We start from the raw sequence: 14699 nt of genomic DNA on the forward strand, positions 1-14699 counted from the left end.
TTACATTAAACACTTATTCAAATGTGATCGCTATACCTTTGATAAACTTTCCACTTGCAATGTCGTTACTGTTAATTTAACAAAAGTTAACAAAGTGCAGGTCACCTTGAAAAAATCTCATACTGAGAGCAGGGCACTGTGTGTGTGATCAATCAGGACAACTCCTCAGCTCTCCGAGGAGCGAATCTGTCCTTAATGCTCACAAGGAGAACAACCGTGCAACAGAAATAGGTTACATACTGTGCACAATACCTGAGCTGTTACAGAAAGAGAATTGGGGTTAACATTGAGGCAAGTCCAAGCTGAAAATGTTTTGAGTTGTTTTTTTTTTTCTTTTTTTTTTTTTTTTTTTGACAGAATGAAACATTGTTTTGACAGTCATGGCTCAAACACTGCTTGCTCAGCTGTACAGATTCACAGAAATCCAAAGCCTGTTTACCCAACTGCTCTGTCATATTGAAATCAAACACAAAACGATGCCCAGACATCCAGGAGTTCTTTTTATGGAAAGAAACCAGTCATAAATGACTGCTCAGCTTCAGCCCACAGCTGTAGCAGAGAAGACCAGCCATAGATGGGCAGGGTTATGGTCGAATGAAAAAAGAGGTTAATGGAAAATGTGAGCTCTAAGTCTCTAAACTCTTGACTGCAGCTTCCCCCATCTTTCCTCAGACTGTCCTTATCATCCCTCCTCTACCCCTGCAGACGCTCCATAACCCATCTGACTTGTATCATCAAGTGGGCTCTCACCCCACTGTGAACGGTGCCATGCCATTGGTCTGACAGCCCATTATTCTGAAACTCCAATAGTTTGAAGAAACTTCCCATTGAACCAAAAGCCCATAGTCCGACGGCACGTTATCCTGAAAACAAAAGCCCACTGCTCCAAACGCCTGTTGCTCCGAAAATACACACTCTCCCTGGAGTTTTTTGCCCTTAAAATCTTATTATATTTTGACGTGCGAACACCAAGGTACCATTTACAAAATGTTTGCTTTTTAGTGTATTTTGTGCATTTAGCACATACTAACCCTAACCATAACCTAAAAAACACCGTAATCAGAACACCTAACCATAAATAATGGCAGTGTACCCCCTCAGAGTGTGTATTTTCGGAGCAAAATGGAGCAATGGGCGTTTGTTTTCGGGATGACAGGCCATCAGACTAATGGGCAATGGGACATTTTTTGAACTATTAGGGTTTCGGAACAATGGGTCTTCAGACCAATGGGCTTTCCCCCGGTGAACCTTACTGATGACTTCAGCTCTCCTTCAGGCACTGCCCTCAAGCTGGTTCTCGAAGTGTTTGCATGGCTAGAGCACATAACGGCATCTTCAAACATGCCATCTGCATTTCCTCCACGTGTTTGTGTCTTTAAATATGTAGCACAAATGTTTATTTTTTGATCGGAGAGGGTATAGAAGAAAGTGTTTCAGATTCTTCAAATAACCAGCATGTTGATGCTGCTGTGGGGCTCTGTGATTGGATTTTTATCAATTTTTGACTCAGTCTAAAATTCAGGTGGAATGATCTTTAGGAAATACATCCCCCAGAAATGCTTTTTTGTGGTGTGCGTAACATCTTTTGGCATCATACTCTGTTGTGAGAAGGTTAGTTCCACATAAAAAGAAAGGGATGAAAAGCACTTGCGTTTCATCCCTTTATAACCATCTTCTGAGGGAAGGCATGAAGTGCTAAGTGAATTAGGATGGCCTTTGTTGTATGTTTCATGTGTATTGTAGAGCAGTTTCTCATTAAAAAGGAGTGTCTACCAATTCAGTAGAATATATGTGAAATGCAATATTATCATACAGAAACTGCCTTGGGGCTCAAATGGCCCTTTCTAATGTGAATCCCTGCCTCTATCGTTGCAACCCACAGGGAATGTACACATACACATAGGGAGAAGAATTAACAGTATGTGCACATGCAAATGCAAAACAGCCCTTTGGCAAACACACATACACCATCACTCACATGCAAATCCTATGAACGACATATTCCCTCCCTCTGCTCCCTGCAGCAGGCAGGAAAGCAAGAGAGCAGAGGTACTTCTGTAGGCTAACCTTCTGCTCTGTCTTCTCTGTTTTCTCCTGGTTTTTCCCCCTTTCCTTGGCCTTCCACCCCTCTCTTTCCAGAGCACAAAGAGGGGGCAGACTGGAGGAAAGCGGTTCCCAGCTACACTCAGTCCAGCAGCACCATGGACTTCCGCACATGGAGCTCACTTCCCCGCGATGACAGCCTGGAGCCCCTGCCCCTTAACTGGGAGATGGCTTACACTGAGACCGGCATGGTTTACTTCATAGAGTAAGTTAAAGACACAACCCATGGGTCATGTGACCATTTAGAGCTGAAACAGTTAGTACACTAACTAATTGATCATCACCAATTCAGCATTTTTAGCAATCAGTCAACTAATTTTAAGTGTTTTATCAGATAAAAATGCCAGATGTTTGAAGATTCCGTCATCTTCCAATATGAAGATTTGCGGCTTTCTGTATCTTACACAATTATAAACTGAGTTCTTATGGATTTTAAACTATCATTCAGACAGAATAAAAAAATTGGGAGAGACACCTTTGGGCTCAGAAAGAGCTTCTACCTTCAGGCCACAAGGATCCTGAACAAGGTCACTGCCTAAGGCCGTATTCAGACCAAATCAGGTGGTGCAGCGGAGGTGTGTGGAGATTTTGGCGTGTTTGTGCTCTAGAAAGTAACCGCTGTGAAACAATCAGAAAATGACATTTTATTGATCTGATTCACTGGCCTTCTCACTACCACTGCTCCCTCTCTTCATTCACTCTCTAGCTCACTCGACCACTCTTTCTCTCTCTCTTTCTCTCTCTCATCTTTTTTAAAATGGGTCAGGAAGCCGACAGCAAAATCTAACTTTACTTTTAACGTTATCAAACGAAGAGATATGTCCTCCCCTCCTCCTAGTAACATCTTTGTACTCCCTAATGGCAGGGTTTTTTCTGCTCTGATCAGTCTGATCGCTGGCTGTGATTGGCCACCACAGTGTGACGTTGGGTTGCGATTCTCCAAAAGTTGACTCTGGATCAACTTTCTTTCCATATGCCAGTGCAACAGCGCTGCAGCCAAAACCCTGCAGCCTAAACACACAACTCCCATTCAAATGAATGGGAGGACTGGCGTTTTCACTGCACTGCCTGATTTGGTCCATCATACACATATATTTATTTAAATATACTTTACTTTACACAAATTGAAGGAAATGGCAGGATTACATTTCACTGTGATTGTACCTTATATGATTACATGTGACAAACTTGATTGATTGATTTGTCCTTATTCTCTGACATTTTATAAACAATAAAATTATTAATGTAAAAAAAATAATCAATAGATAAATTGACAATGAAAATAGTAATTACTTGCACCACATTTTGCACTTTTACTTCTAAATTAGCTCGCATTAACCGAAACTAGTGGTCTGCCTTGCAAACAGTAGAAGTGCGAACATGAAAAGACTTCAGTTGTACCCAAATTGCCCCTCAACCTCTACATTTACTCAGCTGATATCAAGAAACTAAGAAAACAAACAGAGAATCCCTTTGTTTTGAATGCAATTAATGTTTGGTTTGAGGCACGGAAATTTCAGGGTGAAATACATTCTTTCTCATGCTTTAGTCCCATATGGGGAAAGCAGAGTTTCACTCCAGGGAGAACTGATCCAGGTTTCCAACTTTGGGCCAGTAAGGGACTGGAATGTTCTAGACTTGTATAAAGATAAGATTTTTATGACATTTGAGAACTATGACATTCCTAAAAATCTTCTTCTTTTTTTTTTTGAATATTTACTGCTAAGGAGAACCCCCCCGTCTTTCCACTTTAGAAAATAATATCTCAAACCATTGTAATGATAAGGGCAGAATTTCAGCTGTGTACAATATGCCAGTGTCTGGCTCAACTGAATCATCTGTGCACAAACTGAATTCTTGGAGGGAAGATACCCAGGAGGATATATCACTAGATGAGTGGAGTAGCATCTGCACTAAGTCTCAGACACAGACTGTGAATGCTCAGCTAACACTATTACAATACAACTGGTTAATGCAAACGTATGTAACTCCTGCTAAGCTAAATAGGTTTAATAGTACTAAGTCAGATGTGTGCAGTCACTCTAAAGGGACTCTGTTTCACTGTTTGTGGGACTGTGAAAAAATGAAAGACTTTTGGAAGGAGGTATCCTATACGATATCCCAAATAATATCAGTAAATTTGCCTCTCCATCCCAAAGTGTATATCCTGGGGTTATATCCATCCAATCCTTATCTAAAGAACAATGTAGCTACAAGCACTTATAGATGTGTGCTTATTGCAAGCAAAGCGCCTGATTGCTCTCACTTGGAAAAGTGTGAACAGGCCTAGCATTGGCAAATAGCTCAGGAAATGTCGTCTTGCCGGACAATTGAAAAGATAACATATATGGTTAAAGGTAAACAAGACACTTTCAAAAAGATTTGAAGCAACTATTTTTGGATTTTGTTAAGCAAAGTAATGTGGATGAAATACTGGCTAATGATGGGAATTCTGGGTAACTCGCTCTGCTTCGTGTCTGTGTGGGTTGGTGGAGAGAGTTATCTGACTGGCTTTGTGGCACTGTAATTCATTTGAAACATGTCCCAATTATGTTCTATCCTATTGGATCAGTCCGCTGTCAAAGGTCATTTTGTTTGTTTTTCTGCTTCAGTACCACGTCTTTTTTTGCTTGAAATGTTTCATTTTTGTTTTTATTATTTATTTATTTTAGTTTACTTTTTTTTTCTTTTCATGCTGTTGATTTCTTTTTGTGGTTATTGCCCTGTGTTTGTCGTATGCAGATGTTATTTTTCATGTAATATATTTACTTATACATTTTCTGTTGAAAAAGAAAAATCAATAAACATATTGTTAAAAAAAAAAGTGCAAACATAATCCTCTGTACCATAGAGCTCCATTGTTGTCCAAAACCTATTAAAAACACTGTTGCACTGGGTGACATGTTCCTACATTATGATGAACAGGGTCATCATAGTTTATTTTGTGTCAATCCCACATACGCCATCCTGCTGCCATAAATAATCATTAGAGCATCAAATGCGTATAAATCCATGGCTGAAAATGGTCCCCAACAAATACACTATATAATCCTGTTAAAGTAATGTGGCCAGCTGCTTTTGGAAATTACAGGACCTTTTTTAAAATGTAATAAACAATATATATTTTTTAAAGATTTACTGTACATCTTCAGTAGGTGCCATGGGCTTGGGGCGTTGGAAAGTACTAAGAAATGGACAAAATACATGGTTTTGATCTTTAAATGGGATTTGATGACAATAAGAACAGTATAGAATAACAACAGCCTCATCTTTTCTGTTTTTGTTTGTTTGTTTGTTTGTTTTGTTTTTTGTTTTTTTACCCTTTTTTTGCTGATCTAAACTGAATATAAATTGTACAGTGTTGATGGGCAATAACATATCTACAGGTAAGTATGATGTTTGCTTGATCAGGTAAAGTTTGTTTGTTTATTCAGATCTCCATTAGCCACTGTATTATGACAGTGGCTACTCTTCCTGGGGTCCCCATAAGTAAACAATACTTCAATAACAGAAATACATCAATACACAACCATAACATTCATACTCACAATAAGACTCATAATGCATAACTCAAAGCCATCTAATACATACAGTAGCTCTATATAATAATGTCATCTCTTAAATAATTGAGAAAAGAAATAACTTAGCAACTCATTAACTAAATCACAAATAAAAGTGGGATGGATAGCTCCATACATCCTGTCACATCTTCGAGAACAGAAAAAACATATGTCATATAATGTTCTACACTATTCCTTGTGTAAACAAATTCAATCTTAACTTTTTGTTTAAACTTGTTGTATTACTTTCTGAAACCAAAAAACTCAGTAATTCCATGCCACTATTGCTCGATAATTAACTATCCCCTGTATCAAACTAGTTCTACATGGAGGGAACAGAAAACGACCCTGTGATGACTGCTGAGTAGAATAATGATGTCTTTCTGAAAAAAAACAAGGTTTTAGTTATGATGATATTTTTAATAAAGCACACTAGAGTACAGTCCATGTTCTGCATGGGTTGAAATATAGGGCAACTGACAACTTGAGTGCTGTTACTTACGTTAATTGTGTCATCTTACAATTGCAAAGGGGTATGTTGTAAGCTGTGATATTAAAAATTAAAATGTCGTTTGTATATCTGATGTCATACAGCATTGTATTTACCGGTATCTTCCTTTTGCATAATGAAACACAGATAAATGTTTCTGTCAGTATCTCATCAGCCTGACAGTAGGTTTAAGAAAGATCTTTGGTGGGTAATGATGGGTTTGTGATGTACAAGAAACATTATTTCTCATCTCAGAGTGATGAAAACATTTGCAGCTCATCAAAAACAATTTATAATGAAAAGGAAATAAGAGTGAATTGAATAAATATACACGTACTCATCCGTCCATGATAACAAACTTGACCAACAGGAGTTTAAATTATTCAAGGCCTCAAATTGATGGTGTAAATAAATCCCAGAGCTTCAGGAAGGTATAAATACTCAACTGCATTCCAAGTTAATGCTACAGTTGTTTCAAATGGTTTTTCTTACCTACAGTAACAACACAGCTTTTGAATCTCTCATAAAGATACGTTAAGCTCTTTCACTAAACCAATCAATACTTAGATTTTTGAACAAATGAGTAAACAAACCTCTCTTAGAAGCCTATATGTGGGTGGGTGTACATACATGCACGCCTGCGTGCACGTGAAAGCCTGTGTGTTTTATTCATGTTTGGCTCTAAGCCACTTGTCTCTGAAGATATCAGAAGACCATTGTGATTTTCCTCCTGATTACACACCCTAGTTGTGTAACACATTTGAGTATAAATGAGTTTGTCGTGTTTCACATTCAGAGGGTTTTCCTCCCCTCTGAAAAGGCCACCTAACCATAAACACGGTAATGTGACAGCTGAATGTAAACCAATGGATCAGATGTTTGTTGATGAATCCAGTAAGCCTTGTGCACAAGAGCATATTACACATGAGACTACGGTTGCTGTGTTTCTGTCACTGGCTACTCGTCTCGTGCCTCAATAGTGCTTTCTCTGCTGGCGCAGCTCTTTATTGTTGATGTTTACTGGCTGCTCTGTGTGCTCTGCAGTCACAATACCAAGACGACCACGTGGTTGGACCCCCGCTTGGCGAAGAAGGCGAAGCCCCCTGAGAAGTGTGAGGATGGAGGTATGTAGACTGCACTACTCAGCAGGTCCACTCAAGCATAGACATTCCATTAACTACTGCACATGTATTTACACAAGGGCATACCTCTGCTGTACGTGCATTACATGATCCATCACACATTTTCACACAGTTAATCAAATCACCAACCAGGGTCAAATATGAGTATAACATCCTTTTGAAATTACATGTCACTTAAGAGTAACCCTAAGCATCAGTCATGTGGCCTAATTTTTTTGGGAATTCTAGAGCTGGGGTCTAGTTTAAGGAATTCCAGAGGTGCTTTTGTATCCCCAGGATGCTAATGTGGGCTTAAGTGCAAGCAGAGACAGAGAGTGGCCACAGCTGAAAGAGTGGGACCCTTCCAGCTTGGTTTTAATGGATTTTTTACAGGCGGTCGGAAAGCTAGTTGGTGTGTTGCTTCTGAAAAGCAACTCGAAAGCTCTCTCTTGCGTGAAGAGCTCTTTTCTCTCTCTCTTTTTTTTTTCTCCCCTTCTGCCTGATATGTTCATCAGGGCATAACGTACATCAGCCATTCCAGCCGGCCTGCTTGTCGAAACCACAGAAATGTTCACTAAATTATTGTAGGCTATTTTCATGGCTACTTTCTTATGCTAAATGTCCCAGTCAAGGGGAAAAAATACACTGGTAACTACCACACCACCAAGCTGACTGGGTTACAACTCTCAGATGACTATCTACCAAATACTGAGCCCGCTCTTCCTCTTCTTTCTTCCATTTTGTGATCTTTCTGCTTGCCCTTTATTTGCATCTTTCCCCTTGCGACTAAACACAATAGCACTCATTTCTCTTCTTGCAGAGTTACCTTACGGTTGGGAGGAAATTGACGATCCACAGTACGGCACATACTACGTTGAGTAAGTTTTATTGATTTATTGATTCATGTAATTTTCAAGCACTTCAGCTGCCATCATCACAAACAGCGCTATCACACTCGTTCCTCACAGATGCACACAACGCACAAGTGAATTTCACCAGAAGGATCAGAGTATGAGTGCATATTACACTGCTTAGTGTACATTAGCAGTGGACCGGCATAAATCAATATTGTCTAAAAATAAATAAATGGATCTAGCGCATGGCTCATTTTGTTTATCTCGGGTGAGGATGCTCTGAGTTATGTAACAGATAGAAGCATTTACCTGGAGAACAGTTGAAGATCCTGATCAGGATTTTCCCATTGTTTATCAGTGGGTGGCAAAATGAAACTCTGTGGGTAACATTGCAGTGACCTGTATACGAACACAACGCTGATTGTGCTCTCACTGTGTTCTGCCAATGTTTGTGTAAGTATGCGTGTCAGCATGTGTGTATAGAATGTAAGTCTGTGTGTACGTCTCTTTATATTGTCTGTGTGAAAAATTTGTTTTTGTGCTCAAAACCCCAGCAGGAAATCAGTGAAACACAGCCATTGTAGCAGCAGTAGAGAGAAGTGGGGAGCTTTTCAACAAGAATGCATGGAGGGAGGAGAGAGGGAGCTGGAAGGAGAGGTAGCAATCTGTTGTGATGAAAAGAAAATAGGAATGGTCACGTTGTTTTATTGCTCAGACTGCAGAAGGATCCCTCTTAGGTAGACATGACATGAGAGAGAAACTTTGGACAAGGAGAGTCAATGGCATATAGATGGAGCTTGTTGCTGCCAGTGCTTTAGCTTGAAATGAGCTCACTGTGAAACAATGGCTTTGGTTTGTATAGGGACAGCAGGCTGTTTACTTTGTTGTAGAGGAACAGGATGTTGCTGGCAGTCGGGAGCTTCATTTCCTACAATATTAAATGGCAAGCCAAGCCAATCTATACTGTATACGTGCAGTGTTAATGAATATATCTATAATGGCGCCACTATAGCATCCCTCTATTAGAAAAATTAGAAAAGGTTTATGTGCATACATAATTAATTGCAGAAAAATGGTCTATAAGTGAGAGGTGGGTATGTATATATTGTGTAGGTGTTTGTAAGTTTCTATTCCCTACATCTGAGCCTGTTTATGTTGCAGCCACATCAACCAAAAAACCCAGTTTGAGAACCCGGTCCTAGAGGCAAAGAAGAAGCTGAGCCAGGAGACAGCTGTGATCCAACAAGCCACAGCAGCACCCGTTCAAGGTAAAAACAGCACTGCAGAAGATGTCACCCTTTTCAACCTCATCTCTATTTGGATTGTTAGGTGGAAAAAAAAACACCCAATATGTCATAACTGCAGAGGATTTGTTTAAAGGACTCACAGAATTAGATTTTGCACACATGGAAATCTGCAAATGCCACATTGCAATTCTAACACATGGGATGGTGACCTTTAAAAACATCATGACATATTGAGCCCTGTCTCATGGGTTTCACCTCTCTCAGGTCTCCAAGACATGCAAATACATGTATAACTATACGCTTCCACCAGCTTTCTGACTGTCATTGTCTGTCTGGGTAAAAACAACATCCCAAAAAATTTCAGTGAGTATGAAGTCATCTAAAATGAAAAATGATGAAAGTCTTTTTTGATACTCTATTACCTTCTGCTACCCTTTGTATGCTAATTCGGCCTCTATTGTCTGCTTATGAATTGAGAGAATTGTCAGAGACTTGATACTGTTTCACTGAGCTTATTCTATTTTCGTGCTCACTACAAATCACTCTTGACATGAGCATCAGCTAATTGTCTAAAATATAACTGTAGTTTAATTACTTTGGCTTATGCATTGTGTGTAGGCCGAGCCTTTCACCTAAGTCAGTGTGATGATAAATATGTTTTCTGGGAAAAGAAAGCAGTAGGCACATCATTGTTTCATGCAAGGTCAGCCTAATGCGTCAACCTTCAAGCAGCCTCAACCATTAATAGGTTGTCAAAATGGGCCTTTTCTTCCATTGTTCGCTCATATAATAAAAGTTTTTGTCAGTGCTGCAGTGATGGTCTGCTCTTTAGGTTGACAAGCCATTTTTCTCCTGCAATAAACATTATGAATTAAGTATGTTTTCATTACAATGGATGTATAATAGATTACAGTGCGGCAGCAGTGGAGATAGACAGGCTCGTAACGCTGGCAGGGTTTCAGGGAGTGAGAGAGGGAATGCAAGGGAGGAGGCTTGCTTTTAGCAGTGCATGTGGCAACAGCTGGTGGAACAGCACGTCAGAGAGGCCAAGCATAATCAGACATCCCTCTGCTCAGGTGTGTGAGGACTGAGGAAATTCACCACCTCGCCCCTGATTACCCATTACACAACCTAGTGAGCTGTCAGACAGTTGCTATGATGAAACCAAAGCATCATCAGTCGACGGTTACACCTCAGGCATTTCTTGCCTGAGGTGTAACTAACTATAAAAGAGACTTTTGTAGTATTCCAAGGTATGAGATTCCCTGGGAGTTTTATGGAAATGACTACTATTAAAGAAAGGAATTAGACATATGATTATGTACAGAAACCTATTAAAATGAACCAAAAAAATCTGATGAATTATTAAAACTCAACTCATTTTTATGAATAATTTATGAAACATTCTTATTTCCACAGTAACTGTTTTACTGGAGTTCATTTACTTCATTATAGTATTTTCTGTTTCTGTTTTCAAAAGATTTTATTTGATAGTGGCTTCTTTTCTAGTGTCACTTTTATTTCAAGATGTATTATTTATGTACAGTATTCATTATTGGCAGCTTTGGAATTCCATATTATTTGAGGTGTTTGCTGCAGCTAAGCGTGTGGAGAAGACTGTGCTTAATGTTTGTCAGTTAGCCAACATGGCAGGCTTTGTGCCCGCATGTTCAATATCTGCTTTGTTCTGACTGGTTGTTGACATTATGTACTTGGTACTTTCCCTGTTAGTCAACTATTGACCTTGCAAGGGCAGTTCTTTTTAAATCCTGCTGATGAAGGTGCATTCAACAGCAGCTGCTGTTGCTCTATTGATGTAGTAAGAGAGGTGTCTTCCCAATTATGCTGAATAATGTCACTGGAGATTTAAAACACAATTTAGTCACACATGAGAAATCAAAAACCATGGCTGTATGATGCGGTGGATCTGATGGTTTTGTCTGCCTCTGGCTTTCAAAGTCTGCCCACAAACATTGGCATGGGGACCTTCCTTGGACTCTCCCACACAAGTACAGGCTTGCACATGCCATACTCACTTCCTTCATCTATTTCTTTCTCTTTCTCCTTCCACTACTTATTTTTCTTCACACACAAATGGTTATTTCAGCTCTCACTGGGAGGAAGCAAAAGAAAAAAAAACATTCCATGATGAGTTTATCAAGCAATTTGAATGTGATTATGTAAATGAGCTTTTCTTGATCCATGCAGCATTGTGGACATGTGGAGTCCATACTGACTGTGATAACTTACACTGACTCACAGCCGTTCATGTCTGCAGTGGATGTTTATGACCGCTGAACCATTTGATAGCATGAGAGTGCCTGCATTTAAATTCCTCACACATGCCTCAGAAAGTTAGTGTTTATAAATCTGAAGGGAAAGAGGGAAAGTGTGCAGTTGTTACTTTCCAGCCAAACTAGAAAGTTGCTGTTGTGATCTTAAAAAAAATAGATATGTAAATAGAAACATGTACAGTCACCATGTGCATACAGGCAATGGAAAAAGATAAAGAGAGAGGAGGAAGATATGCAACTGTAGATTTACATACACAGAGCAGCTATTTTAGGCGAGGTGTAGACATACACTCACCAGCCACTTCATTAGGAACACCTGTGCAATCTAATGCAATCCATTACAACAACTCTGCCATAAATTCTACATTTACGAAGCTTACACATTTTCAGTTTTTCTTGATATTGTCACAAAGTTGATAATTCTACTTTATATTTATTATTGAGGTCAAAATATTAGACAAAATATTAGGATTACCATCCAATATAATGTACCCCAATACACCACCACCACCCACTACAACCTCAATAATAAACATAAAGTAGAATTATCAAATTTCTGGCAATGTCAACAAAAAGTGAAAATCTATAAGCTTTGTAAAAGTGGAATTTATGACAGAGTTGTTGTATTGGATTGCATTAGATTGCACAGGTGTACCTAATGAAGTGGCCAGTGAATGTACATTGACATGGTCTTTTAAAATCCAATTTTAGCAGCAGATCTCAAAAGTCACATTGAAGTGACAAGTGTAAATTTAGCCAAAGTATGAATCATAACCTTTGACATGTTACCTTAAAGGATAAGGCTGTTGATATTTATATTTTTGTTATTGTTAATAAATCACTGAAAATACAAAAATTTACAACAAATTGGACCTACTAGCAAATATTTTCTGTGTTGCCAAAGCCTGATTAATCTTATTCCTCAGTGCTACAGACCTCCATTGTTGTCCAAAAATTAGAAACACATAAATGAGCCACATGGTTGCACTGGGTGATGTGTTCTGTCAATATGATGTACATTGGCACTGAAGGTTATTTGAGTATATCTCACATACACCGCTACGCTGCCAATGTTCACAAGAGCACCAAAATAGTGTCCTGTTTGAGTAAATTTTTTCTAAAAACTTTAGGGAGGAGGGGTACGTGTAACCAAATCACAAGGTCAAAAGCCCAAAAAAGGGGTTCACACACCCAAATCAATTAGATACTTTCTTTTCATTTAAATTGTCCAATACAGGCACGTGGAGGGGGGGGGACACACAGACATTTTGTTTTTTTCATTCTGGTGGGATTGTTTTGCAGCAGTTCATTCCTCTTTGAATATACAAGAATTGGTAGCTTGTTCAGTAAAATGACTAAGCGATAATAAAATGATTTTTTGTGGCATCTCAGCGACTGACAGCCACATCACATTCTCTCAGTATACAGCACAGTCGCTGGAATGAGCATCATTTGTCATGGGCTGGCTTCAGTTTTACTGTTTTTGAGCCGAAGCTATAACACAGCACCGGCCAGAGACCAACAGGCAGGGAGGGAAAAACGGTGTGTCCATGATCTAAAGTGCTGATACCACAGTAATGCCAGATAGGGAAGCTGCTCAGTTTAATTCAGTGTGACCCTGACAGTTGGTTATCTACTGTATTGCGTATGCCACAGCCAAGCTGCTGGTACATATTGATGTTGCCACTGACCTTAAGTTGTTCCTTACTCAAGTTATAAAAAGTTTACAATGACAAACCTCTTTTTTTTTGGAGTCACTGACTGCAGTATGGAGGGGATGGGAGGACATCATGCTAAACTGGATGCAGTCAGGGGTGTTATATCACTGTTCTGCTCTATAGTTTTGTAATAGAGGGAAGCACATAATGGTTACAAGTTAAAAGGAAATAAGCATCTTAAGCTAACATTTTATTTCATTTTACCTGTCTATTTGTGCTCTTGTCTCAGTGAGGTTGTACAAAAAGGCCTCTGTTGAAGGGGTTTATCTAGTTTAGGAATGTACATTATGCCTGTTAATTAGAAATGACTAATTGCTATGTTGATCCTTAGGATATTATGCATATAATTGACGTTCAATGCAGACATGGATGGATTTTGCTGTCTTTCAAGAAGGATATGAATTCATTAATGAGTGTTTCTGCGTTTGATGTGGAGCACAGTTTTGAGATCTGAGTTTTGTTTGATAAGGCCCGTCATTCACTCAGGCTTTCTATACCTTTTTACAACCATTTTACATTTGCTCACACGTACACTTTGTTCACAGGTAAAGGAGGTATGTCTGGCTTCACTGCAGACCCCAGCCAGCTGAAGGGTGAGATGTACCACACAGCACTGAAGAAGAGCTCCCAGGGATTTGGATTCACCATCATTGGAGGTGACCGCACAGATGAGTTTCTGCAAGTGAAAAACGTGCTCAGTGACGGGCCTGCTGCCCACGACAACAAGATGGCATCTGGTGAGCAAAAATCCTGCAGATGTACTCTCACTAGAAATTGCATTCTTGCTCAAATAAACATTGAAATCTCATTTATCTGAGTGGTAGATCTATTAATTTATAACTGCTAATTGCTGCCATATTACAGAAAACTCTTTTGCAGCCAACATATACCAACTGTTCTACCATGATGCACTTGGAGATATTAATTCTACCTCTGTGGTGTTCCCTTACGCCAACACTGTCCCATGAGTTCAACAAGGCAATAACAACAACTCTAGCACTGTCAAGGGCATAGTTTTATAGCAGACAGACTGATTATAGTGGGCGTGAAGCCATCCAACTTCTTTGTTGTTTAGTTTCTGATCTTGCCATTGCCTTGCGGCTGTCTACACAAACCAACAGCTGTGAGCTCTGAGTTTGTGAGTGTGATGGTTACAATAGTACAATGTGACAGAAATCTACACCCGTCTCCCCTCCGCGTAGTTGTGGCTCAGAGCGCTGTTCAGGTCTGTTCAACAATGCAGCGAGTGAAGGAGGGACAGGAATAAAGTGGGAAATGAATGGTAGACTGACAATAAAAGGAATGGGAAGAG

General features: G+C 39.4%; 1 protein-coding gene across 4 annotated transcripts in view; it reads left to right on the forward strand.

The window, feature by feature from the left end:
• The window catches only part of LOC121894358 (membrane-associated guanylate kinase, WW and PDZ domain-containing protein 3-like), a 127370-nt gene that overhangs the window by 97910 nt on the left and 14761 nt on the right, over positions 1-14699 (forward strand). For all 4 annotated transcript variants that reach the window (XM_042406899.1, XM_042406901.1, XM_042406902.1 and 1 more), the window contains exons 5-9: positions 2140-2308; positions 7198-7277; positions 8095-8152; positions 9290-9396; positions 13933-14124. In XM_042406899.1, coding sequence (XP_042262833.1) covers positions 2140-2308; positions 7198-7277; positions 8095-8152; positions 9290-9396; positions 13933-14124 — 606 coding nt within the window. The remainder of the gene's footprint in view (positions 1-2139; positions 2309-7197; positions 7278-8094; positions 8153-9289; positions 9397-13932; positions 14125-14699) is intronic.

The sequence above is a fragment of the Thunnus maccoyii genome, chromosome 3, assembly GCF_910596095.1.
Source record: "Thunnus maccoyii chromosome 3, fThuMac1.1, whole genome shotgun sequence".
NCBI classification, from domain to species: domain Eukaryota; kingdom Metazoa; phylum Chordata; class Actinopteri; order Scombriformes; family Scombridae; genus Thunnus; species Thunnus maccoyii.